The 26,029-nt window shown below is 45.7% G+C and overlaps 1 protein-coding gene across 2 annotated transcripts in view; it reads right to left on the bottom strand.

Moving 5' to 3' along the window:
• Positions 1-25,048, bottom strand: part of LIMK2 (LIM domain kinase 2) — a 31,914-nt gene extending 6,866 nt beyond the window's left edge. Inside the window, exons 1-14 of one of the 2 annotated variants that reach the window (XM_026075098.1) lie at positions 24,989-25,048; positions 22,611-22,710; positions 14,497-14,589; positions 13,805-14,094; positions 8,625-8,760; positions 7,256-7,365; positions 6,803-6,991; positions 6,217-6,322; positions 5,117-5,313; positions 4,216-4,402; positions 1,667-1,753; positions 770-901; positions 428-484; positions 174-239 (exon numbers count right to left, since the gene is read on the bottom strand). In XM_026075098.1, the coding sequence (XP_025930883.1) occupies positions 174-239; positions 428-484; positions 770-901; positions 1,667-1,753; positions 4,216-4,402; positions 5,117-5,313; positions 6,217-6,322; positions 6,803-6,991; positions 7,256-7,365; positions 8,625-8,760; positions 13,805-13,857 (1,320 nt within the window). In that variant the 5' untranslated portion in view covers positions 13,858-14,094; positions 14,497-14,589; positions 22,611-22,710; positions 24,989-25,048. The other variant, XM_026075097.1, reaches the window with a different exon arrangement.
• Positions 25,049-26,029: the final 981 nt, after the last annotated feature.

The following is a 26,029-nucleotide window of genomic DNA, read 5'->3' on the forward strand; positions in this document are numbered from 1 at the left end:
CAAATTGGAATATCCTATGTGAAGACGAAGCTCTGTAGTTAAAAGGCCCCCKGAGATCAGTTCCACATCCTGACAAGAGAGGGCTCCAAACTGAACATCACGTGGAGAAAACCAGAGAAGGAAGAGGATGAGGAGGGAAGCAGCATGCTGTGGGGAAGAGAGGTGTAGCTCACCAACTTGATTAGGCAATTGTGTGAATTCAGGTCTCTGTGAATGATGCACATGGAGTGCAAGTAGGCCTGGAACAGAAGGAGAGAACTCAGCGTCAGGGGGTCCCAGACAAACACCTTCACATTTACAGCCTTCAGCACAAACCCAGTTCCTAGCAGCCAGGCAACATCCGCAAGCCCTCATACACCACACTGCTGAAGCAGCTAACCCTGACCCTGGAGGTTTGCTCCGTGACAGAAGGGGCAGTCTGACTCACCATTCCAGAGGCAATTCCTTTGGCAAAGCTGACCTTCTGCTGCCAGGGAAATGGGTCCTGAAAGACAAGTCCTCAACAGTCAGGGAATATCTTACCAGCCAGGTAGTGACAGCTATTCCTTCTCAGCAGAGACTCTTACAGCAGTCAGAGAGAGATGATACAGCCCCAAGAAGGCAGCACTTCCATGCTCCARGCCCCCTATAGCTAGGAGAAGCTTTTCCATGAAGCTCCACAGGAGAAAACTAGCAACAAACACCATAAGGTAGACATGACCACAACGCAGTGACAACCTCATCCCAGAGGAGTAGAGGTCTACCAGACTCCCTCTCAGTACACACTCACCGCATTGCGGAGGAAGTCCTTCAGGGTGCCCCCCTCGATGTACTCGGTGAGGAGATTCAGCTTCTTGTCCTTGTACAGTACTCCAATGAACTTCAGCACATTGGGGTGATCCAGGCTGCGCATCACTTTCACCTAGAAAGCAGAGATATCCAGCCCCAAAGAAGAGAATGGAACAAGTCCTGACAAATCTGCGGTGATATTCATACTGCTCCTGCCCCAGAGGAGAGCACTCCAGTCCTGGAAGTCACCTCCAGGGATCACAGAGTGCACTCAAACCTCAACCTTAAGGCAGTCRATTATCTGTTGCCTCTTCATTTCCATATTGTGTGATTAGCCTGATCTTAGACTTTAAGGAGACAGCCCTTAGGTTTGGCCAACTTTTAAGAGATGACTGCTCTCCAGGGCACCCAGCTGTTCCGTACTGCATGTGTCAGGGCCAGAAGAGCAGCACTGGGTGCTTAGGGATCCCTTTAAGCTAAATCTGACTTCAATAAACATGGTAAGTGGCCACCAAGAAAATGGTTTAGCTTAATTACAGCAGGAGTCTTAAACATTGCATGGATATTGGCCCTCACCATTTGTATTTGTGCATAAGGCTCAAGGGATAAATCCTGCATATATTCTCACAACTCAATTTGCCTTAGACTCAGAATGCTTTTATCATTGAAAAATTAATGAACTGGGAGCTGATGCCATGTCTACTGTTCAGTTTAGGTGAGTCACATTTCACTGCAGCAAACATTTAGCTAGAGTCAGACTTTTCCCAGCACGACATCTCCCTCCTCGCTGCCTGATTCCTGCCAGAGTGCTGGCATKATCACTCTCCCACTGGAGAAGAGAGGGAAGAAAGTAACACCACACTATTAGCTCAGAAACTTCTTGAAATCTTGCTCATACCTCTGTCAAGAAAGTCTTCTGTGTTTCCTCATCACAGCGAATCAGCTCCTTCATCACCATCACCTTTCCTGTTGCTTTGTGAGTAACCTGGTGGAAACAGACAGCACAAATACAGGGAAGGTCTCAAATATATAGCTCCAATGCTCTTGCAGTTCTTCTGAAAAAGAGGGTAACATCTCCCTCCATCCAGAGAGGGATGTAGATGGGAGAAAATTCAGAGCCCAGGGAGCTGCAGAAAACAACATAAAGTTTCTCCTTTCAGAATTCAGCAAAGAATCTGTAAGTGAGACAAAAACTACCTAAAGCTGACAGAAAGTCATACCAGGAGATCAGCAGCATCCCAAGAACCAGAGCTGAAGGCTCCATTTTAGGTAGCACAGGGCTGAGCATGCACACAGGCCGAAGCCTCTGAAGGCATCAGTTCCATACTTGTGCAAGCCTCGAGTTCCCTTATAGAAGGGGTTTGCCCAGCATGATGCTCACATTTTGTACACAGACCTTAACAGTTATGTTCTGTATCAGCGGAGGCACCAACGTTCATTTGCATTAGAAATCAAACCAAACAACCCAGAACTACATTTACATGTGCTTCRGTGCCATGGGGACTCTGGAGCCCACTAGCTTCTGATAAGCTTCTCAAACTGACTCTTGTGCAAGCTGAGCTGGGATGCACAGGCTATTCAGTTAAGGCAGGAAGCAGTTGTCTTTCCCTGCTCCTTGGGAGTAGTGTATTGCTACCTGCAAGGAAGGTCCCAGAATGGTGGCCAACACCCAGGAATCCACCCTAAACATCAGACAATATACTTTCTGGCTCKTAAACATGAAAGCATTTCTGGTTCCTTAAGAGCTGTTTGCCCTTATCCAATCGGTTCCTGGCATTTTGCTGTGTTCTGGAGGCTTCTTTTAACCAGATCTCTCCTCGCTCCCACACCCTATGGAAGCAARGTAAAGAGGCCAAATTCTGATGAGCAGGTTTTCCTGGAAATCCTCTCCCCCTTAATTTGTTTAGCTTGGACAGCTCAGTCTACCTAGGATCCTTGGATAATTAAACAAGCACCTTCTCTCTAGGAACAGAAGGGAACTATTCTGACCAGATACAAAACTTGTTGCATCAAAAACATTCAATCTGAAGCTCAAGAAAGTTGTCATTTCTTTTTGCTCCACACCTTTTAAAATAAAAAGCCTTTCAGAAAACCTCCAGATTGGCAACTCAGAACACAGGACCAAGTTATGGTATTTAGGAAACTGGTGAGCACTTGCAAATATTGTGGCATTTTAGTGCTGTTTGGAACCATTGGATTTAGCAAGGTGGAATATCAATGCATGGAATGACAGAATAACACAAGAGAAGCAAGAGTACGATATTCTTCTGCTCCTGTCTGGAATGAAGCATCCAAATTTAAAYAGTCAGCCAGGGAACACTACACATTTCAGCAACATGGAAGCCAGGGACATCTAATACCCAAAGGGAAGTGAAAAGACAAAGACAAGACAAGGCTAAGTGTAATTCTTAAGCTGACATACCAGCAAAACTGAAATAAGTGCCATTGAACCCCAAGAGGGGGATTTTAACTCCTAGAGCATGCACCAGAAAAGAATGGCTATCAGGCAATTTGAGTGGAAAAGAAATGCCTTTGTGCCATTAACTGTGTGAGCGCACAGTTGACGGATGACAAAAGCATGCGACAGAGGAAAGGTTCTGCTTACCTGGACCTGCTATTTCTCTATGAGCAGAGGAGAAGAGAAATATGCTCATTAGTATAGATCAAAAGCATCAGGTTTGTAGTACTGTCTCACCAACTCTCATGGAAGCATGAGATGGATATGGTGGCTGGACACCTGAAGTTTACGCAGGTATGAGGAGAGAAGTCCCATAGCATGGCAAATGGCAATCAGAAGAGCTCACATCACCTTTGGTAAGGCAGAGGAAGCTGCTCCCTGATGCTATGAGAGATGCCAGGATAAGAGCTCCTGAAGCACTCTCAGTCAAGACAAGAGTGTTTAAATACAAGACAGCAGAACTGTTATTAAAGGAGATTTTAATTCTGAGGGTCATGCAAGCCCTGACAGCTACCACCATATTGACAAACCCATTTAGGCTCTGCTGGGTGTTCAGAAATGGTCACTACATCCTCCACACACTCCTGAATGTCAGGCTGATCCCACACTAAGGGCAGTGAGAAGTGCTGAACTGAGGAGTCAAATACACCTCTTCGTAAGAAAGATTCTTGTAAGAGCAAGTTTCCCGTTACCCCCACCTCACCCGGATGGTGGCTGCGACACAGGCACTCTGGAGCTCTAAATCTAACCCAGGAAACTGGTGTGCATGGGCAAGACTGGCATTCAAAAGGGACAGTCAAACCCATCTACTGCCAGAGTCGCTCAGGGACAGGAAACGAGCCAGAGAAATGGATCTCACTGAGTGAACCAGGTGAGTTCCCAAACTGATAACTATCAGCAGGGCAATGAAAGGCCACTGAGACAGTGGCAAAGCTTCCTGCGATACGCAAACACCGGTGGTGCAATCAATGTCTGGGGAGCTCCCTCACCTTGATTGCTTGCCCAAAAAATCCTTTTCCTAGTACTTCGCCATGAATCAGGTCGCAGGGCCGGAAGATCTGCTGGGAGCAGCTAGAAGAGGAACGTAGGGATTCAGAGCGACTGATGTCACGACTCAGAAGGAGTGGTTCCTTTGGAGAACTGGGGCCAGGAGACTTAGAAATGCTGTTACTTCGCCTAGAAAGCAAAGGAGACAGGAAGATCAGGGAAGCTGCTAGGAAGCTTTTGGTTCAACATATATTATCATTAGCTCCTAAGGAACCAGTTTCCAGAGGTGCTTCAGTATTCTTCATATCTCAAAAGCCAGACACTCTCCCAGCACCATGGAAGCTCTTTACAAATCCCCAGTAGCTTCCAAGCCAGAGCTGCCTAACAACAACACATCTTCTGCCCTGTCAGTCAGAGGGGGAGTTCCTGAGAAGGAAGCAGCTGTGAAGAGGCAGCTCTTGCTAGCTCTAAACAAAAATTAAAATATTGTGAAATGACTGAGTGATCAACTGAGGGCCCTGGTGTAAGACAAGATTTTTCCCAAAGCTGAATTCCCAGCTCTCAGTCATACTCCCATAAAGAACACATCTTCCCCCAGCCATTTAAGGATGGTAAAAATCTGACCTTTCCTTTTTCTAGCTATAAAACTAAGCAGTTTTTCTAGCTTAAAAGTAGAGGTCCTTATTTTTATTAATGAAAGATTGCCAGCCTGGAAGGGAAKGGAGAGCATACATGACAACAGCAGGACCAAGAGCTCTCCACCTCTTTGCCAGTGGTTCATACCACAGATTAGTCCTGTCTCTGCAGTCATTTGCAATCACAGGGCCCAGGCACAGAGCAGCCTAGCCAGGTAGCACAGGTCCAAGCCAAGCTAGGTCAGAGGCAGCACTTCCAAGTCTCTACCTGAGGGAGCGCCGGCGGAGCGTTCCTTCCAGGTTCTCCTTGAGGTCCAGTGGAGAGATGGAGCGGGGGGAGATGGGAGGTTTTATGTGGGTGGGAAGCCGGGTGTCCAAACGGAGCCTGTCTAAGCGCTGTGAGACAGGGTCATGCTCTATCAGCAGTTGAAGCGTCTGGCTTGTCTTGCGAATCAAGTCCTCCACCTGAAATCAAACCAAAGGACAAGATGATAGCAAAAATAGGAGGAACATGAAAGACAACAGATAGGAGACACAGCAGAATGCCCCTCAGGATTCAGAGTAGCAAGTTCAGTGAGATCACTCCATAGTTGTGGTTTAGTTGCGCACACCACAGCTGTCTACCAGACAAGTCAAGCTAGCTACACAGAAGTTCCTCATCCTATCCAGATCCTCTTCTGTTCTGGTCAGCTACAAGAGACCAAACCCTTTTTTCTGAGAAGTGGCCAAAACTACAGAAATTTCCATCCTGAACAGTACTGGAAAAAATAACTTTGCAAAAGAATCATTAAGCTACACAGAGATTTATCTGAGAGACATCTGCTGTGCTCCTGACATCCTCCTCAACACCAACAGTAAATAAAAACCTTGTGTAGTGAAGATAATGGAGGTTTCACTATACCATCTCAGCATCACTTGATATCTATATAAAGCACTTACTTGAAAATACAGACACCAAATACATTTTTTTGCAATGTGAAACTCATCCCTAGGGTCAGCTGAGCCTCTGTCTATTCACAGTTGCCTCTAAAGGGATCAGAGCAGCAGACTTTGCTGGCAATACACAGATAGTCTTCACAGCCCCTCTGTTCTTAGAYGTCAGAGCTCTACACTTTCCTTATCACCTTCCTTCACCTTTGAGTGCCATGAGTTCAGAACTGCATCCTAACTGCCTTTCCATCTGCTACATTTCCCTCCTCAACTGGAAGGGGTAGCAAAGCTTATCTTTATACTAGCAGTAGAAATGAACACAAGAAACTATGCATCTACACACAGACACTGTATGTATGGTGAGAGAACAGTGCCAAGAGACAGAAAAATTGTACAAAGGCAAATGAGAAGGATGCTTCACGACAGAATTCTACCCACCTCCTCCACCTGTAATGTACGAATAGGAGCTCCGTTAATCTCCAGGATACGATCCGCAGGGTGGATGGCATTCCGGACATCTGGGCTGATGTGCATCCTGTTAACTCTAAACATGGGGAAAAGGGGGAAAAAGAAATGGGGGRAAAAAGTCAGTTTAGCCTGTTTTCTTGAAGACCATTTGGTCTCTGATGCTTCCTTTCCTACTGGTATTTTGAAATAAAGCAATGCTAATCTACCAAGACTACCAAGTGAGCTACCATTAGAGCAAGTGGTTAGGCCTGAGCTGTTTTAGGGAGGACTTTTCATTTGCCCAATGGGAAAAATCGCTAGTTCATTACAATTCCCCAAATGTTACATGTTCATTGAAGGAGACATCACCAAGAAAAAAAAGCTACCTTTTAAAGTCACTGCAAGAGCAAAATGGAGACCAAACACAGATGGCTATTAGCTTCTGTATGCTCCTGTTGCACTGAGACAGATTCCCATAGCAGTTAAAGCAGCTGGCAAGAGAGCAGCAGAAGTGGAAGTTTTACCAGCTCCCTCTGCAGAGAGGGATGTGCCTAGCACGCAGCCTTGTTGTACTCACTCTTTCACCTGGACTCCAGTGGCATAGCTGGAGCAGCCACCTTCAACAGACACAGAGAACCCCCTCTTGCCATCAGTGGCTGCCGGCATGGAGATGAGGGTCAGTGTATAGGGCAGCTGCTCACGCAGAGACTCAGTTGAGTGTTTTTCTATCATCGGTGTCAGCACAATCTGGTTATGGCATTTTCCACTAAAAGAAGCAAAGAAAGTCACCGTGGCAGTGTCCCATCTCTCCCTGCCAAACCCACACATCTAAGTTCTCTTGTTGACCCTAAGCTGTAATTTTTAGTGCTTACTCCCCTCCTCCCTCCACCAAAGGGAGCTTCCTAGAGTTCCTTATTGTAGCATTAAACCAAACCACCCTGAGCCAGCTGACAGACTGGGGAATGCGGCTTATACATACAGCCAGGTGCAACACAAATTTTCAGTGACAAAGTGTAGAGCTGCATCTTACCAGTAGAGACTGGAATGTTGCACGAGTGCRTAAGTGTCCCCATCTTCAATGATCACTTTGCAGCTCATACAAGCAAAGCACTCGGGATGATACTTGTATTCGCCTGCCACCTACACAGACAGAAAAGGAAGCAGCTTAGTAGGGCAAAAATCCATCAGGGGATGCAGAYAGAGCTTTCCTCTCATGAGCGTGTTCATCCAGATCAAGGCCAAGTAGCAGCTTTTTACTGGAGAGTAATATTAGCCCGGTCTACCCTTCCTGAACCCCATCCTTGGCACCTTGGTCACAAAACTTCTCTGAAACAAACATCAACATGTGAAGCAAAGCTTGTGCCCCAGGAACCTCTGCTATATTTGGCAGCTGCTCAACTATCAAAAATACTGCTCTGCTGCAGCTTAGTAAACAAGATATTAAACCTTCCTGTTCAGTTGCTCTTGGCACAATAACTAATGTTATGCCTGAATCAGTAAAGCTGAAAGGGCTTTTTTTCTTTTTTTTTTTGGCAGACAGGCAAGGTACAAATTCAGATACTTTACCAGCCAGCTGACAGGAAAACAAACAAACAAACAAACAAACCCCCTAAAACTGAGGCAATAGAATACCTTTAAAGAACATTTTGATTCATTGATCTGGTCTGTTGCTGTCCTTGCAAAAACTTCCCCTATTGACAGTATTTTGTAAAGACTTCCACAGGCAATGAGAAATTGTCTGTGCTCTTCTCAGTACTTCCCTTTGAGGTAGCAAACCTGTTACTGAGTACCATGCTGCTTTTATTTAGGCCCTGGAAAAATAATGGTTACTTTCATTCTTGACAGTTTTAAAGGTTAAGTTTTTGGCAAGGAGGGGAACATTCAGGTGAACCCCATTTGTGCAGGTGGAAATCAATGCTTCAAGCAAGCAGGACTAACACTACTTCAAGACRATTCTGGCTGGAAAGCCACTGTGGCCATAGCCCAGATGGGACTTGGATGGCAACCTTCCCCAAAGCCAGAACCAGCACTGCTGCTTCTCCTGAGCTGAGGGAGGACTCCACAGTGTGATAGAGAACCACYGCATGGAGGGGCGAGGCACTGTGCTACAGAAGCTGAACAGAAGTCCCCTCAGTCACCTTCCTATTTCTCATGCTTGTGCATTTCAGGGCCATACTCCCATCACTTGTATATCCTCACAACTCCCTCCTTTAAGAGCTGTCACCATTCAAAATAAATCTATACCTCAAAGGTGGACAAAAAAGGCTAATTTTTAATCTGTTACACAAAAGCTGAGTAGCAAGTAGAATATTAACATGAGTTTATTTGGTTATCTGAATATCTAGGAGAACTCCCAGCTGAGGACAAGGAATTGAGGGCAAGCATGTCAGAGTCCTTACCATCACGGGTCCAGTCATCAGCAGAGAGCAGCCATGGCAAGATTCCCCAAACTTCCCCCAGTAGTCTTTGTGACAGTACAGCTTCCCGTCTTTCTCATAGTACCAGTTAGTGAGGGGATCCTGACATTCAGAGCACCTTGAAGGAAACAAAGGAACAAGGTTCCAGTTAGCAACAAGTCACAAACCAACAGAAAAGGTTCTCTCACGCATGGACAAAACCGACWTTTCAGCCGCAGCTTGCCCCGAGCTGTTCTAGTTACAGATTTACCAAATCCATTTGCCAATGCGTTTTCAACCAAAGACTGGCACCAAAACCAGGGTTTGTAAGGAGAGGTGGTATCAGCCAACGCAGTTGGAAAAGACAAGTTTTCAGACATAAGAACTTTCAAATAAGTCTCACTCATTTCTTAAAACACATCAGTTGGTTTAAGGTATTACCTTGCCTTAAAAATTTTGTTTCTCTTTGCAAATGGCAAGACCCACCTCTGCTTTCTCCTTCTTTCTTTGAGGATGCAAGCTTCCATTTGCAGAGTTGTCCAGCACATGGACAGCTTCCCTACCTTTCTACTTCGTGTTTCTGTAGCATCATGCCATCTTGTGTCAGAGCACCCGACTCCTCAGCCACTTTAGGAGGGAGAACAACAGAGAAGCTGGATCCACTTCCCTATGCAAGGCAAAGCCAGTTTTGCACCAGCCTTTAGGGAAAGCCCCTCTAGTTTTCTATAGGTAGTCCTCTCCCAAAAGGTCAGCTGCAACATTTTTTTTTTGAGGGAGAGCTTTCAAAGCAGCTCGCCCTTACAGCTCCACATACTTAATTCATCCATCATTTAACTGTGATGAAAGTCTCCCACCTCTCTCCATCAATTTCTCTCCTCCTCCTTCTGCTCAGGACAGAGCGTGCGCACACACATACACAAAAAACAACCAATCAACCAGCCAACCAAAACACACCCAAGTACTTCTCTAACTTCAGAAAGGGAGTCTCAAAACCCTTCAGACATCAGTGTCAGTCCTCTTTTCAACAATCAACCATTATTAATCCTTTATCTACAAAAAGCAAGGGAAGAGATGCAGCAATGCTATTGCAGATACCATTTTAGCAAGTCAAAAGCAGAACCCAGATCTTCAGGCTTCCTGGACACACATCACCCCACCTTAACAGGACACACTGGGCAGGGGAGTTTACCTTCTTCAGGTTTGCCACAGAGGTGTGACTTAATAGAGAGATAAGGCACAGACAGGACTACACTCCCTTGGCAGTTGCATCACTACAGATCGTTCCACTAGCCCTGGGCAGCACGTTCTCAGACTCCACCAGAAAAATTAGCCTGGTAGAGGCCATTTCTCAGTGCAGAAGYGAAGGCAGGTTAGTCACCATTAACTAACTTCAAAGGAACACCTAGAGGATCTATGTCTTTGTCAGCGCGATGCCTTCCCAAAGGTGAAAGAAGGAGTTGCTTCTGCCCCCACCCCAACAACTGGCTCAGCTACCACACGGGGGGAACCGTCACACTGCGGGGARCGTGCCTCCCTGAACAGCAGGCCTCCCTCCCCACGGCACCAAAGGCACTGGAGTCAGCCAGTGGAGTGGGGGAGCACTTCTTTTGTGCTCCTAGGTCTAAGATGAGAGCTACTGTTGGCTTCCTGAAAGCTTGTTTGTGCCAAGACATTCCTTGTAAACTCCACCAGTTCGTAACGGGCACGCTGATCTAAGAAGCAGGTTGTGCTCCAACATGGAGAGGTATTCGCTCCAACTCAAGAGACTGCAAAGCAACAAGGCAAAGTTGCGTGTAAACAGGCTATAGTTCGAGGGGAAAAACACACCTCACAAGGTATTTAGTGCCGTACCCTCCCCTCAGGAAAGTTGCTCCTTCCAATATACACTTTTATAGTGTTTGCTCTCCAAGCTGCGGAGCTCCAAATCCTGTCCCCACTCCTTTCCTCAGTGATGGGAAAGAACTTCAACACATGCAACAGCCCCTGCCTGTTCTGTCTGAGGTAGGGGAGCAGTGACTTCTTACATTTTGATACAGGGTACACTTATTATCACAGCCTCAGCCTTGGGGCACTGTCAGGGTTACACCCTGCTAATGGCATGCGAAAGACCTGGAGGGCATTGCAATGTGTTTTGCCTTCCACCACTAGCCTTCGGCTTTCATTTGCAGTAAATACCCCACACTGAATGATCAAGTAGGTGAGTGGGAGGGAGAACAGAGCAAGTGGAGACTAACAGCAGAGATTTCTATCAGCTTGTGGCAGGAACATCTGGCTGAGCATGGGCAAATCGGATCCCTCACCCTCAGCCGACTGCTGTGTGCATGCCTGTACCAGTGCACGCTCCAGGAGCGATTACATCTTCAAACAGGGAGCTGTGACCAGACCTGCACTTGGGATGCAGATGGCAATAYTGGAGACAGGGGACTGCTTCACCAGGGCTTCAGGACCTGTCCTTCCATCAAAGTTCTCTCCAAGCAGGTGGGTGAGGTTTTTTGTTTGCTTTTGGTACTTTTTGATTAAAAAAAAATGCAATACCTTTCCTTCCTCACCCCTCTCCAGCTTCAACCACTCCCCTTTCTCCCTAAGAAAATCTAAAGTTTCAGCAAAAGCAACACTTCCGCACTTTGATTTAGGCTCCAGAGAACCATGTGCATGTGTCCCCCCTTTACCTTTCCCCTACTTCTTCCCAGTTTGGTCCAACCTTACAGCACTTGATTAGTTTGCTTCCATCCGGAAATAAGCGCTGGTATCTCACTTGCAACACACCCACGGCAAAATGAAGGTGAGGGGGTGGAGTCAGCAAGCAGTCAGCTCTTTGCTATGCAATTAAACAAATCTGGGCAGGACAAGTTTGCAGCTCGAGGCTCAGGACCCCACCCAGGGCAGTGAGGCAACAGGAACAAAGCGCAGCCAGGCCCCGCAGATGCTAGATGCTGCTAATGGGTCTAACCGGCTGCTTCATTAATCGCTGCCAGCGAGAGGACGTTGCTGCGGCCCACGCTGCCAAACGGCACCTTCAGCTGTTATTCGCCATGCGTTCTGCAAGGTGGGAAAGGCTTCGGGTTTGTCAGTCATGGAGAAGTGAGGGACAGAACCTCACCACAGAAGATGCAAGAGTTACTGCTGCTTCCTTCCCCTCCTCACCAGAGAGCAGGGCGCTACAGCACTGCCACTCCCAGGGCTCACAGCAGCCGGGACAGGAACACTATCACATCTGGAGGCGTTAAGCAAGCTAATCTTTGCCAGTCACCACAGTCAGAAGAAAGAAAGATTTCTTGCTCTTCTGTCTTTTAGATTAGAAACTGCTAGTCTTCTAAATGATTTGGTATTGTTATTACAGGGCAACAAAGCATGGTAATCGAGTTTCTCGGAGGACTGGAAGCAGCTACATTTGACGTGTTTCCTCTTGCTGTCCAGCCCCTGTTCGCAGAGCTGCAGGACCCTTCTCTGATTATACAGCCCCATACACTGTGATTCTTCACTTCCCAGCCTTGGCAATTGAGAATAAATTAATCTGCCTCCCATCGCCATCGTCCCAGAGCCACAGGCAGCATCTGGAAGGCCGCGTTTGGCCCCGGTGCTCAGAAACACAGCAGGTGCAGAAAGAGTTCACAAATCGCTGCTTGATGGCTGCTGGGTTTCGTGGGGGGTAGGAGGAGGATCAGGTCACAACAGGTAACCAGCCCGGTTTTCAGCAAGAGGGAGATTCAACTGATGTGGCAAGCATCTCTTTTACATCTAAATGAAAGCCAATACCCTCATGGAAGCAAAGACCTCCCTGGCACCAAAGAGACTGATCCCTTTGAGAAGGGCTCATTAATAAAATCCCCCCCAGACTGTCAGGCTGGATCAGTTAACGCTAGACAGGCAGCAAAGAGCTGTGGCTCCGATTCTGCAGGCAGAGTGGGGGGCAGGACAGCAGGCTGCAGACTACAGCCTAACCCCAGCTGCCAGCTAACCCAAAGGCTGCTAGGCCTGGGTGAGGAGAAGCAYGTGCACTGGCTACATAGGAGACACTAGCCAAGGAAGAACAGATGCTAGAAATCACAGACTAATTATGAGAAGACTGAGCATTTAAACCCTGATTATGCAAAACCATCTCCATACTGCCTAGTACAAGGTATATATGGCTACACGCATGCTAAGCCATAGCGTGTGCATTCCCATACAATTCTGAATAGCGAATGGCTGCTCACTTCCCTTTTTCTGAAAGCAGGTACTTTTTCAGAAAGTTGCCTAGATAAGCTTAGCAATTTGCACAACAGTAYGTACTCCTATGAAACAGGAATCTGAGTCCTGAGCAGTTCCTAGATTGTTTTAACAAAAGTCTCCTTACCCCCAAATCAGTGCTACAGTGTTTGCAGGAACAGGATCAATAACAAAAGGCAAATCTGGGTGGGGGGAAGAGGAGGGAGACGCTGAAACTGCCGGCCTTGCCCTTCCCCATCCATCCACCTTATCAGCACATCAGCAGTCTGTCAGCATCATGGCTGTGTCCAGCCCCACTAAGAGTTTTCACCATGGAGATATAATGCAAGCAAAGCTTTACTCTATAGTTAACACCTTCCTCAAGCCTTATTTGTTTGGCCAGACCAAGAAAGGACGCTAATATAAACCAAGTATCATGGGGCAGGAATCCTTTCTGTGTAAGTGAAGTGTACTGCCAAGTCCCTAGTTACCTGCAAAGTTCTTGATTTCTTTTCTCAAACAAGATTATACACTGCCTCGCTGCAGATTACATCACCTTCCTGAACACGCAACAGCAGCATGTGGCACTCCCTCACCCTGCGCTATGCCCAAGCACACGTAGTACTGGAAGAGACTTTAGAAGGAGCAGCCATAGCAATCTCGATCCTCTGGCATGGGGGTGCAGAGCAGGCAGGGGGCAAGGCAGTGCCCATAGCGTTGCTCTGACAGGGATCCGCTCATCTGGGCTACGCGGACGCTGCCTCACCACCCAAGTGCCAGTCCCTCTTACCAGAGAGGGGACACAGGAGCTGGCAATAAGACTCTTCCCCGTCTCCTGCTCAAAGCACGACAGGCTCGCAGCCCGAGGCCAGCTCTTCTCTGCACACCAGCACTGGACTTCATTCTTCACACCTTGCACACTTAGCTGCTTAGACAGCACTGCAGGGGAGAAAGGATAATTTGAAGCTCCACTGCTAATCCTGTGCAAGACTTACCGAAAGGGATCCTTGGGAGCGAAGTAAGCTGGGGCAGACAAGTAACTTCCCATCTTCAACACTGGATAAACCGGCTCAGCCACAAACCTGTCCAACAGCCTCTGAACAGCTCTGTTCTGCCAACATGGCAGCAGCAAGTGCTCATTTCATCTTGCGCTGATTCAGATACCTCATYGCTCTTTGAAGCTGCCCAAGGAATGCCAGGTCTCTCAGCTGCTCGTTCCTTCTCAGATTTTTCCTGGCTCCCATGGCTATAGCCATCTTCTCCTGCACTCAGCAGCCGCTGCACCCTTGGGAAGGATAGAATAACTGCTAACCGGGCTAGTTGGACATGCTTCTGCAATAGTTCCTACGAGCTCTGCTGCCTGCTAACTATTGTCAAGTTTTCCCTTCTCTGGTTCCACCCAAGGGTGGGAGGGAGGAGGAGCCATTGCAGGACAGCGGGTGGCTAAGGAGACTGAATAAGCTCTAATAAGCTCTACTTCACAGGGGTGGAGCTTTGATCCAAGGGGGACTGCATTAATAAGTGCTGAAAGGTAGCAGCTTTTGCCAAAGTAAGAGCCAAGCGCATTAATGTGAAACTACTCTGTGCAGCAGTGGTACGTTCTGATGGAGAAGTCGGGGAAAGCAGAGTCTGGCAAAGACCGCTAGCCAGGTCTCCAAACACACCAAATTAACRTTTTACTACATACCTTCCTAAATCCCACACAGTGAGCTGGGTTATACCACTTTCACGGTGCCTTCAACTTGTTCGCTCATCTTGCAGAAGGTAACTCCACAGTGTGCTTCATCCAAAGAAAAATAACTTTCTTTCCAATACTGTTTTAGCACAGAGACCACTGTGATCATTTAACCCAATCTTCATCTCCTGAGTGAAAGCTGAGAGGTATAAATCAGACCAGACAAGTATTCTCTCCTGCCTGCAGCACACGCAGTTATATTGCTTTGCTAACTCTGAAGCCAAGCGTGATCTCTAGTGGCCTAATCAGCTAAAGCTGTTTGCAAGACATTCAGAAATGCAACAAACATACATTGCTACACTGAGCCCTCCCATTTTTGTACAGTCAGCAGAGCCTGGCATGCCTGAACACAGCCTGAAAAATCATGCTCTGTTCCAGAGGCAAGAGTATTAAAATATGCTTTTGCTGGAGATGCTCATCTCAGCTGGCACATTGTTCAAGGGACGCTTGGGGCTGGGACAAGGAGGCAGCCTTGGCTGCAGCTCTGACAGCTGTTGCTAGCTATTGCAGTAAACAGAAAGCCAGGCAGCCTTTTGGCACCCCCCCTCCTTTTTTTTTTTTTTTTGGCAAGGGCAAGCAGCAGCCACATTTATGGAGAAAAAGAAATCATCATTTTCCCCCATTCAGTATGGTTACTAAGCCTGGCTGTAAAAGCGCAGCGAAACCTAGCGCTGCAGAGCTCGATGCGGTTGTCAGCTCCAGCACGGGTCTAATTCCTTCTGACATTTCACACAGCCCTGCTGGAAGCAGCAGCCCGGTGAGTCTGTGTCTAGGAATGCGCTCTGGTCTCCCACGTCCTCTATACGTCGCACGCCGAAAAGGGGCCAGCGCTCCCAGCGCAGTGCTCCCCCGGCTGCAGCAGCACCCCACGTCGCGTGCGTACCTCCGGCGCATCGCGGAGCCCCTGCCCTGCCCGGCATCACCCACGCGCAAAAGCTGCTCCCCGCAACCCTGCTGCCAGGCGCTGAGCTCCCTCCAAGCGGGAGCCCGCGTGACCTCGTAAATCCCAACTCTTCAGACAAAACCTTTGAAGATCTGATTCGCAGATGCGATAAGCGGCCAGCTAGTCTGTGAATGAAGCCAGCAGATAAAGCCTAACTTCAAAGTAATAAAAACCACCCAGACAGCTAAGCAACTGGGAAGAGATTTTGTTTGAGACTTCCTTAAAGCCAAAGGACACATAGTCAAACCTCTATTCAAACAGGAAACATCTTATCAAAGTAATTTTACTTTTGCAGCACGTCCCAGCAGCAGTCAGTAAAAGTTAGCTTTTCTACACAGAATTCTCTTATGTTACTTCGTGCCTTTTTTATCATCTCCAAGACCTATTTGAGAACATAATAGCCCTGATAAGAGGGCTCTGGAAAAGGTGTTAATCTATTAATTCACTACGTCAAATTCTAGGTCTGGATTCCTGACAGAACGACTGTACTTCAAAAATACAGATAAACAGGTGGCAGAGGACGTGGGGAGAAAAAACTTCTGTATAATTTTACTGATACTATCCTGAGGGTCAAAATATATTGAAGTAAATTTCTTTTTAACCAGCCAAAGTCAGATATCAGCATCTTCTCTCTTGCAAATGCTGACAGCATTTCCACTACAAACATGCAGCCATCATAAGCGGTTACCTTCCTTACTATGACTTTGATTTGTATATCCATTGTTCAGGCTTTCATCTCTGGCAAAAATATACCTGGCAAATAAAGGGAACAAATGGAAAACCCAGACAATGACTTAACAGGAAGTTTATTGCAAATTGAGTCTCAAAATTTCATAGCTTTTACAGTTTTATTCCAGTTTCATGGTGTCCATCAGCATGTCTGCGCACAGATGCATTGCTCAGCATATCTCCAAACCTAAGACCTGCAAATTTATCCTGGCACAGACAGGCAGCTCAGTATGCCTGTGGGACTGGTATAAACTGGGGAAGAGGCATCTGCTTGACGCCTGAAGAGGCTGCAGCAAGTCTTTGTTTCAGCCTGGGTACAATTTGGAGTCATTCCAAATAATTTAATGCAATCCCAGTGCCTCATTGTATTTCCAAGGCACTGACATTAACACGTGTTTTGCTGGTGTTGAAAGACAGAGCCAACTCCTGACATCAGCTGCTGAAATAAATATCATTTCAATATGCCTTCACCTGTGAGTGAGAGTTCTTGCACACAGCTCTTGAGTAAACTAAAATGAACAGTGAAGCTTGGCTCATTTATTTCACTGCATCTTACTTCTAAACACAACCAGAACAGAACCAGAACCTCAGACCAACACAGTAGTGCCTTCTCAGTATCCAATATCACTAAGCACAACATTAAGATGGAGATGTAGTTTTTCTCTCCTCCATACCTGCCTAATGGCTGTAGACGTCATGAATAACTGTAGGCTGGGAGGCAAGTCACGGTAATTCAGCCTGCTGAAACTTCATGATTTACAGAAGCAGTGACTTCTGATAAGTAAAAGCAGCATGGCACCTACTGCAATTAAGAGTGGCACTGAAACCACTGCTTCTTCACTTGCTTCCTAAGTCACTGCTTTTGTCTGTGCAGACCGCAAAACTCCTCAGGGAAGGATCCCGTCTCATTCATGTGGAAAGCCTAGCACATACTGAGCTGTATGAGTAATTCTAATTACATTGGTACAATAATGCTTTGATAACAGTGCCCTAAAGGACAAGCTGCACAAGTCAACTAGAAGAGTTCAGACCAGAATGCCCAACTCCTCCTTAAGGAGTTGTCGCTGATGTGCTGTAGCTGCAAGACTCCTCTGAGGAATGTGGCCACTGCCACCTGCAAAGTGCTTCATTGTCACTTTGGATTTTTAAACTCCTTAAACCCAGTTCATGGTGGTCTGTGTGCAAACATGCTCTTAGCAAGAATTTCTCCCTTAAATCTGATAGCTAGCTGTGGAATTTCAGTAACATTGAAGACACCATTAAAATGGCATTCCCAAGAATCTGCAGGATTAGTGGAGAAAAGCACCAAGCTTTCACTTCTAAGACCCTATCATGAGCTGTTCGTAACTGCCAGAAGCTGGAGAAGACCAGGAAGAAGAGGAGATTCTCACCTTCCTGCTTCTGCAATAATTCAGCTCCCCTTTGTTACAGCCGATATTTCCCTTGCTCTCAAACTCAGCAGTTGTGTGTTCAAACCTGACCGCCTTCATAGTGAAAAGCCAGAGGAAGCTTCGAAGCATCAAAGGTCCCCACATTCCAAATTCAGCTTAGTATATACCTTTGCTTAAGTCTTTATTTGCCAGCTTATGCACATTTCAGTTTCGTATCCTGTCACTACAGATCTATTTGTCCTGTTGTCTGTGGGGAGGAAGCAGCTCTTGGAAAATGAAGGCTTATGCCAAACAGTTTGAACCAACAGAAGTGATCCAAAGTCTAGAAGATACAGCCTATGAAAAAGCAGCTAGAACTAGGGCTTATTTAGTCTAGGGGAGTACATGACTGCTGCTTTCACATATGAAAAGGTTACTTGGAGAATAGAAGGGGAAAAAAAATTGTTTTGGGATGTCCATGGAGAACGTGGCTAGAAGAAAAGGATTTTTATTGCAACAAGGGAGTCTTCTGAAGACAGTAGATAGAAATGTCTAACACTAAGGATAGTTAAGTGCTAGAAGACATAGCCTAAGAGACTGAAAACCTACAGTGATGGGAGACCATTAGATGACCCATGTTAGATAATTTCTGACTTAGGAATGGTCAAAAAACTGGTTATTTCCTTCAGATAGAAGCTGAAGTTTAATAGATATCCTGAGAATCATAGAAAATACATCTGGAAAATACCCTCATAAGTCAACTAGTCCATCCTCCAACCCCAAAACAGATTCAGCTAACTATACATAAGCAATTCCTAACACAAGTTTGCCTAGCTTGTGCCCCCCCCGAAATGTAAACAGAATTAAGGTGCTTCATTAAGTTTTGCTCAGCAAAAAATATTTTTATATTAAACCAAATACGCCATCCCATGGACAAGAACACGTCTCTGCTCTATAAGAAAATCAGTTCATTAGAACTGAGAAATTGCTAGTGGCTCTTCCTATTCAGTAGCTTAGAGGACTGGGCACCCTCTCAGTGCATGGAATATCGAATTCAGTCGCGCTTTCCGAAACGTCGGCAATTCCCACGCTGCAGGGGGGCGCGCAGTGAGCAGGTAGCAGAGGGCTCCGAGGGATCTGCTTTTGACCTTGTTGCACTGGTGAGAGATGGGCGGAAGAAGAATTGTTTCAAGTTCACTTCAGAATACCAGCAGAAGACAGAGCCAGGTCTTCGCACTTTGCCAACACTGTTTCATGTTTTAAGTACTTGTTAAGTGAAGATGGCCGCCTGGTGGTTAGGATACTCTGTGTGCGGTTAACAAATCTCAAAACGGTTGGAACAACATATCAGGAAGTCCAAGCACCTGACTCCAAATGGTCTGTCAGGCAAACTGATTTAACTCTAAGTGATAAGGCAAATTTTATTGCAATTTAAATACATTTCATCTTATTAACTTAGACTTTTTGCATGTGTAAACATTTTCTTAAAAGTTTCAAGACTATATTTAGCTGTATTCAGCATCTTTTACTGGAAAATCAACTTGCAACTTACAATTGCTTAATTATCTAACGTAGCCCCTGATTAAGTATACAATAAATCTTTTATGATAATCAGATACCAAAAGCTTACTTTAAAATCAAACAACTGTTTATATTATTAACTTAGTATCAAGCTACTTCATAATATAATTTAAATAATTCAGAAAGCCAAGACACCATTTCCCCAGGTCAAGCTCCATTGTACATGCATTAAAGACCTGGTGCCTTAAGCAAAAAGGAAATATTTGTCCAAGCTGAATTAACAGTTTCTGGTTACCATCATCTCCAACACTTTAGACCTACTAATCACAAATTTTGGATTCATACAGAATTTCCTGTTCTTCCTTCCCTCTTCCAGAAGAGGGAAGAGGATCATCTTCACTCTGCAGATTCCTGACGATTTTTCAGCTTTTAATAAACTGTTTTGTGGCATAAACTAAATAGTCTGTATTTAAACCTGTACTGTAAAACCACCAGTAACGTATCACCTTCAGGAACTCTGGGTGAAGGATACACTGCCAATAGTTTTTCCTTCATGAGGTGTTTTTTTGTTGTTGTTGTTTTGAGATATTAGCAGCAAGCCTGTGTTGCTTGGCTACTTAAATTAGATTTTATAGACCATAGTAATATACATCCTCTGTTATTTCACAGTTAGGAAGGAACAGCTGTCTTCCTTCCTATAAAGTTCTTAAACACTCTGCTGCAGTAGGAATTCCTACCACCGTTTCCAAAAGTTTTGTTAATCTGGCTCCAAAACAAGCTTGATCCGAATTCATGGTTTTCAAATTATCAAAACTACATTTTTAACAAATGCTATTTCCACAAAATGAAACCACACAGTTATACCTGGCTCTTCTCATCCTGCCCTACTCGGATTCAAATACGCAAAATCCCTATGGAAAGAGTGAATAGTCTTTAACTTCATTTGTCTTTATCTGTGGGGGGAAAAAAAAGCCATGGACATCAAAACACCAAGTGTCAATAAATTGTTCAAACGTATCATTCAAATCAGCACCCTTTATTTTGTGATATGGAAAAAGTAAGTCAGACTGAAAGCAGCAAGAACAGCATGCTCTAGGTCAAAAAGAAAGTTTTCCTTCCAAGAATCCCCTTGGATAAAAGTGATCCAGACCTAGAGAAAAGACACATTACATAAAGCTTTGAACGCTCCACCAAGATAAGGAGAGACAAGTAGCAAGGTAAGTTCCAAACCCAGTGGAACTATGCCAGAGTGAAAAACAACGACCTTTGAGAAAGGATGCTATCACAGCAGAATTCAGTAGAATCTGCAGGCACAAAAGTACATTCAGAGTTAATGCACAACAGACTGTGACAGAAACATCTAAGAAACTTCCTCAGCCAGCTCTAAACCAACAGATTCAAGCCTTGGACCAGCCTGCCAAAGAACAACTTAAAATATCCAAGATACACGAATAGCGATTTGCTTGTCCCTCCAGCCACACCAGAGTAAATACAGGACTCTGGGACAAAGCTTCTGTGCATGCAGTTTGAGGAAGGAGGGAAGTGACAAAAAACTTAAATCCTCAGAGACACGCATGTACGTCAGCTACTGCCAGTGCCAAGCATGATCAGCAGCCCGGCCTGACCAAGAATAAACAGAGCTAACGAGCCTGGAGAGGTGCCAATCAGCATCAGAGAAATTATGTGCCAGGCCAAAGAGTCAGCTAATCCACAGGAAGCCTGTAAAAAACACTCCACAAGAGCTGCCGGAACTAACGGCTACCAGCTGCCAAAGGCTTCCTACCCTTAGAGGGTTTTTAAAGTTTGGCTCTGGGATACTAAGCACAAGACTGCTGCCCAGTATGGCTAGGGGATGACAGAAGAGAAGGGAGAACAGTGGAAACTGGGAATTTGTTTTCATGTACAGTCCTACCCTGAAACTAGGAAAAAGGGAAGGGCAGCTTCCTTTGCTGCAGGTTCTAGTTGTTCATCCAGCATGGCAGCTTACCAGGGTGGTGGAGCTAGTCAAAAGCACAGGGCACAAGAGAAGCAGATGACACCAGCAAATGCAGATAGCTGGTACATATCTCAGAAGGGAGTTGGCATCTTCACTTGTATTAATAAATAAATAAATCAGACTTTCATTTTGCACTATAATCTAGAGCATGTCAGCCTAGACCCTGTACTCAGCCACACAAGCGCTGTTTCCGAAGTTGTCATTAAGGGCAAGATTTCCTTCCAACCCAGCTGTTATCCCACCTCAACAGCCCCAATAGCAAGAAGCACCTAGACATTTGCAAATCAAGACCCACATCAGAAATATCGTCAAAGGCAAGAAAGAAAGACTTACTAACACATGCAAATTTGGGTTTGACTACTGGCAGAATCCAGGGAAGCTCAGCAACAGGATGCCAGTTTGTTAGGGAGAAGACAAGACCAGCATTCAGAGAAGCTGATTCTACATAGCCATACATGAATACTCAAACCAACAGAAACCCACAAGATTGGGATTTGCAGCAATGTAAAGCAGTAATTGTGATGATCAAGAAGTCATTCTAAATAATAGCATTTTCCAAGCAGACAGAGCTAGCATCACTTTGGCAGCCTAATATGCTTTTTTTAAACACCAATAACCATAATCCTCACTTCAGCAATATCATTTATTATTATTTTTTTTTAAACCAGGACAGTAGATTCCTCACTTGGCACATGAAACATTCCTCCAAAGCCACACTTTGGCTTCTTTTCCCCCTCATCTGTTTTGACAATGTCCAAAACATCAGCCTCTCCAGATTCAAGCCAACAGCTGCTCCTACAAAAAAGCCCATAGAGGCTGGAGATACTCAACCCCTCTCCAAATCTAGGCCCCCTCAGAAGCATGGTTCTGGGGCATGAAAACCAGACTGACTATTCACAAGACAGAGCAGAGGCATTAATCCTACTGCCAGGAAGCAGAGCATGTTAGAGACCCCTTCTTGTCCTTGCTGCTAGCAACACTATCGCAAGAGGTTTCTGGCAAGTTTGTATGTCTTAATAGTCTGAAAGGGAGAGAAGGCAAAAAGGCAGATCTCCCTCCATATCAGCAACACCCTGATATCTCTCTTGTACCACATAAGGAAACAGCAACAGGCTATCCAAATTGCCTGGGCATTACTTCGGAATGCAGCTGTAGACAAATATGCAACCCATGGCTTCTGCTACCACCAGTAAATCAGAGCTTTCATTTGTACTTTATCTGTATTCCCGGGTGTGTTGGCGTCAGCATGGCAACACTTTGCCAGACAGTTTCAGACTGCTATTAGAATGGAAAATCAGTTCCAAAGTGCTACTGCCAGCACTGAAGTACGGCTGCAAACAGGAGAGCGCAACTGTTCTGCAAGAGGCTCCAGAACAGGTTAGAGACAGAGATGACAGCAAGATATTGTCACTAGCCTAACTCCCTGTTAACGTTGGTACTTCATCCACTAGGTTCCTAGCTAGTTTATTAACACAAGGAGAGTTTAATGGGCTAAAGTTTTACCCACCGAAAGCAGGAACTATGCCAAGCTTCATTAACAGTCCTGTAGATGCGCTGACCAGCAGCAATGCTGTCCCCACATCCTAGGCATCTCCAGACCTCTTCACCTGTATGCAGGAATAAGGTGAGTTAGAGTAACCATTTTACATTGAAGGAAGCAAGGATTCCTGCATCCTGACAAAGAACATCCTTAAATTATGTAACTGACATCAAAGCCCTCACGCACAGAAAGTTAAGCCAATACCAGCCACTCTGTAACCCCAGAGACAGAAGTTTCTAAATTGAACATCTAATATACTTTTTTTTTTCCTCTCCTTCATATCCCACACCACCATCAGCTTCCTCATTCTCTGCGGAAAAAAGCAATATTATTTTTCACAAGGCCAGGAAGCCAAGCTACTGTTTCCCCCATGCCACTGACTCAGCACATAACATTTGCACTCATTTGTATAATTAACTGGATTTCCCAGAACAGAAATAAAGGAAAGGCAAACTTTATTCAGTAGAGAACAACTTGACTACCAGGAAGGAATTACACACTTGAATAGATATTCCAGTAGAGACTGTACAACGAACACCAGACTGGAGCCAGATGCTAGTGGCCTATTATCCCTTCAGAAAAAGCTGCGAATAGTCAAAGAACTATAATAGCTTCTGCTAGAAGTGCCAGAAAGCCCCTGAGACAGCTCGTTCTTTAGAGGCATACAAGCTAGAAAAACTGTATGAAGATTCTTGCACAAAGAGCATTTGGCACAAAGATTAATGCTATCCCAAATCCAAACAGATACGCATACTATCTTAAAGGAAGATTCCAGGATCTGGATGGGCATGAGATGGTGCAAGGAATATGTTATACAGCTGCTTGGCAGGTCTCAAACCTGTTTCTTCCTGCTACCAGAAGTTTACTTGCAGTAAGGTTGCATAAAGGAAAAAAAAGCATGCTTAGAGAAGGAAAACCACTAACCACAGACTTCCAGTTTCCAAAGAACAGAAAAACTCAGCAGTCACTCAATTACCCCTTCTTTCTAAAGCATACATTAAAGGAGACAGTTTTTCTCTGGGATCAATTGCAAGTATCAAATATTTGCAGCTGGGTGAGCTGCACGCTTGCAAGCAGTAAGCTGTCAGATGCACTCAGCTGCCTTCTGTAACTTCACCCTGTAACTTATACAGATAGCTCTTAAATGGACCAAATCCTTTTCAACCATTTCCCTACAGTTACTGCCTCTGTAAGGTCACATAAAACAGGGGGAACACCTGCCTATTAGTCATTTGTGAAATGAACTTCAGATCAGCCATTATAGAATCTACAGGCTAGAAACCACCCGGGATATGCAAGTCCAGCACAGGAAAAGCCACCACTACTTCCAGGGTTACGCTTTTCACTTACTGCCCAGACTCCGAACGGCCAAGTCAAGACTAAACAGGTTCAAATGGCTACTCCAAACAGAGCCCAGCTAACTTTTACTCTCCAGAAATGACTCAGCTGCAGCAGAAGCAGCCAGTTGTATGATGCTAGAGAAGAAAGCTGCAGAAGGTCAACAGGTTAGTGTTTATAAAGTCAGTCTCAGTTTCACAGGGAAGACAACTTCTCTATCTCATAGTCTCTCTTTAGCTTCATGGTTTAAACTGAGAGAATGTCACCATCTCCAACAGATGCAATTCAAGACACACAACCCCTAGATTATGGGCCATCAGAAAAATAGTATTAAAAAAAAAAAAAAAGACAAATTTAGTGCACCAGTAGCATCAGTATTGCTAAGAACTCTGGGACTAGTTAATAAAAGCCCCTGTGACAGCAATCAAAAAAGCGGCATTCAGTACGTATTGTGACACAGTAGTTATGATTACTGCAGTGTGGATGGGTGAAGCATCTCCTTGAAACACCAGGGCAAACAGCCTGGGAGAGTTTAAAACAAATAGAGCAGGGAACCAAAACAGAAGAACAAGAGGAGGAAAAAGCCTGGATTTAGTGATTAAAATAAGAGCTAAATATTCAGCATAGACTATGTAGAGGTGCTCAAGGCAAAGTACATTCCCCTTGCTCACCTATAGCTTTCTAAACATTAACAGATATTGAGGCCAAGTTCCTTGAAGTTACACAAAACAGAAGTCATTAGACTTCTATGCATTCTCACCCCACCGTGTGGGTCAGTTGCAACATTTAAAAATAACTAAGCTGGAGATGTCCTCATACATTTTCACAGGTGACTGTTTCAGAGACAAGACTTATTGCTCAACCCCAAACAAGCACCACCCTTGTCAGGCAATGAGCAGTACCCATAAAGGTCTCTACACAGGCTATACTGTTAGATAGGATTCATTCAGATGTGACATTTGGCATAAGTTGCTACTTCATTTCCCAAGAAAGCTTCAGCTCAATACCTGGAAACACTTCTGCCCCCTCCTGCTATCTGGAACAGAGCGAATCTCAGCTGAGCTGGGATCACCACCACTGGATGAGAGGTAGGAGACACTTGCAAAAAGCTTGCACTACTTCACATGTGCCTCTGTAAAGTGAAATGCTTTTCAGTGCACTACAACAGGCTTAGAAGTGAAAGCCATATCCACATATGCCCATGACATAACGGATAGGGAGCAGGAGCACTCCTCTCCCGGTAATGTGGCACAAGTCCTAGAAGTCAGCTGAACTACTTCTGGGATTCCTGCCATTCTGCAAGCCAAGTAAGTCTGCAAATCAGACATCCGTCAGCTCCATGCCCCCAGAAAAGAGAACCTGTTTCAAGAAATTTAAAGGCTAATTATTACACTACTGATGACTAAAAGCAACAGATATTCATCCACAAGGATCATACAGCTTTACAAATTAGCTTCAAAAACCCTGTGCACTAGTCACCTTACTTTCAGCTGCAGCGCTGAAAGTTTAACTGTATCCASTAAGGCTGATTATCCCACAAAAGGAAATGAATAACGCTATATCCAACTGAAATTGCTTAGGTATCCAGGAGAAGYGAGGGAAATGAAAAAAAACAGCAGGAAATAGCGCAAAGGAAAAGCAAACAGACATAATCAATATAACAGGTCTGTCCAGTCCCCCAGGACGGGAGGAATGCTACGGACAGACAGCGGCAAACCAGTACAAGGAGCGAGACCTCACTCAGCAGCGAGCGCCGGCGGGAGCGCCGGGCCGCAGCGCCAGACCTCCGCCGCAGAGGCGAGACCGGCAGGTCTCCAACGACGGCTGCGGGGAGGAATCACAACCAGGAAACAAAAATCGCCTCTCCGCGGCAGAACGAGGCCGAGCAGCCCGCCGCTCCCGGCGCAGGAAACCCCGGCGGAGGCCCGCTCCCGCTCCGCGCCCGCTCCCCGAGCCCGGGCCCCGCACGGCCTCCCCCGAGGCTCCCGACGCGTGGCAGCGAGGGAGGCACCCGCCGGCCCGGCCCGGCCCGGCCCGCGGGCCCCACG

Source organism: Apteryx rowi, unplaced genomic scaffold, assembly GCF_003343035.1.
Source record: "Apteryx rowi isolate R43461 unplaced genomic scaffold, aptRow1 scaffold_40, whole genome shotgun sequence".
NCBI lineage: Eukaryota > Metazoa > Chordata > Aves > Apterygiformes > Apterygidae > Apteryx > Apteryx rowi.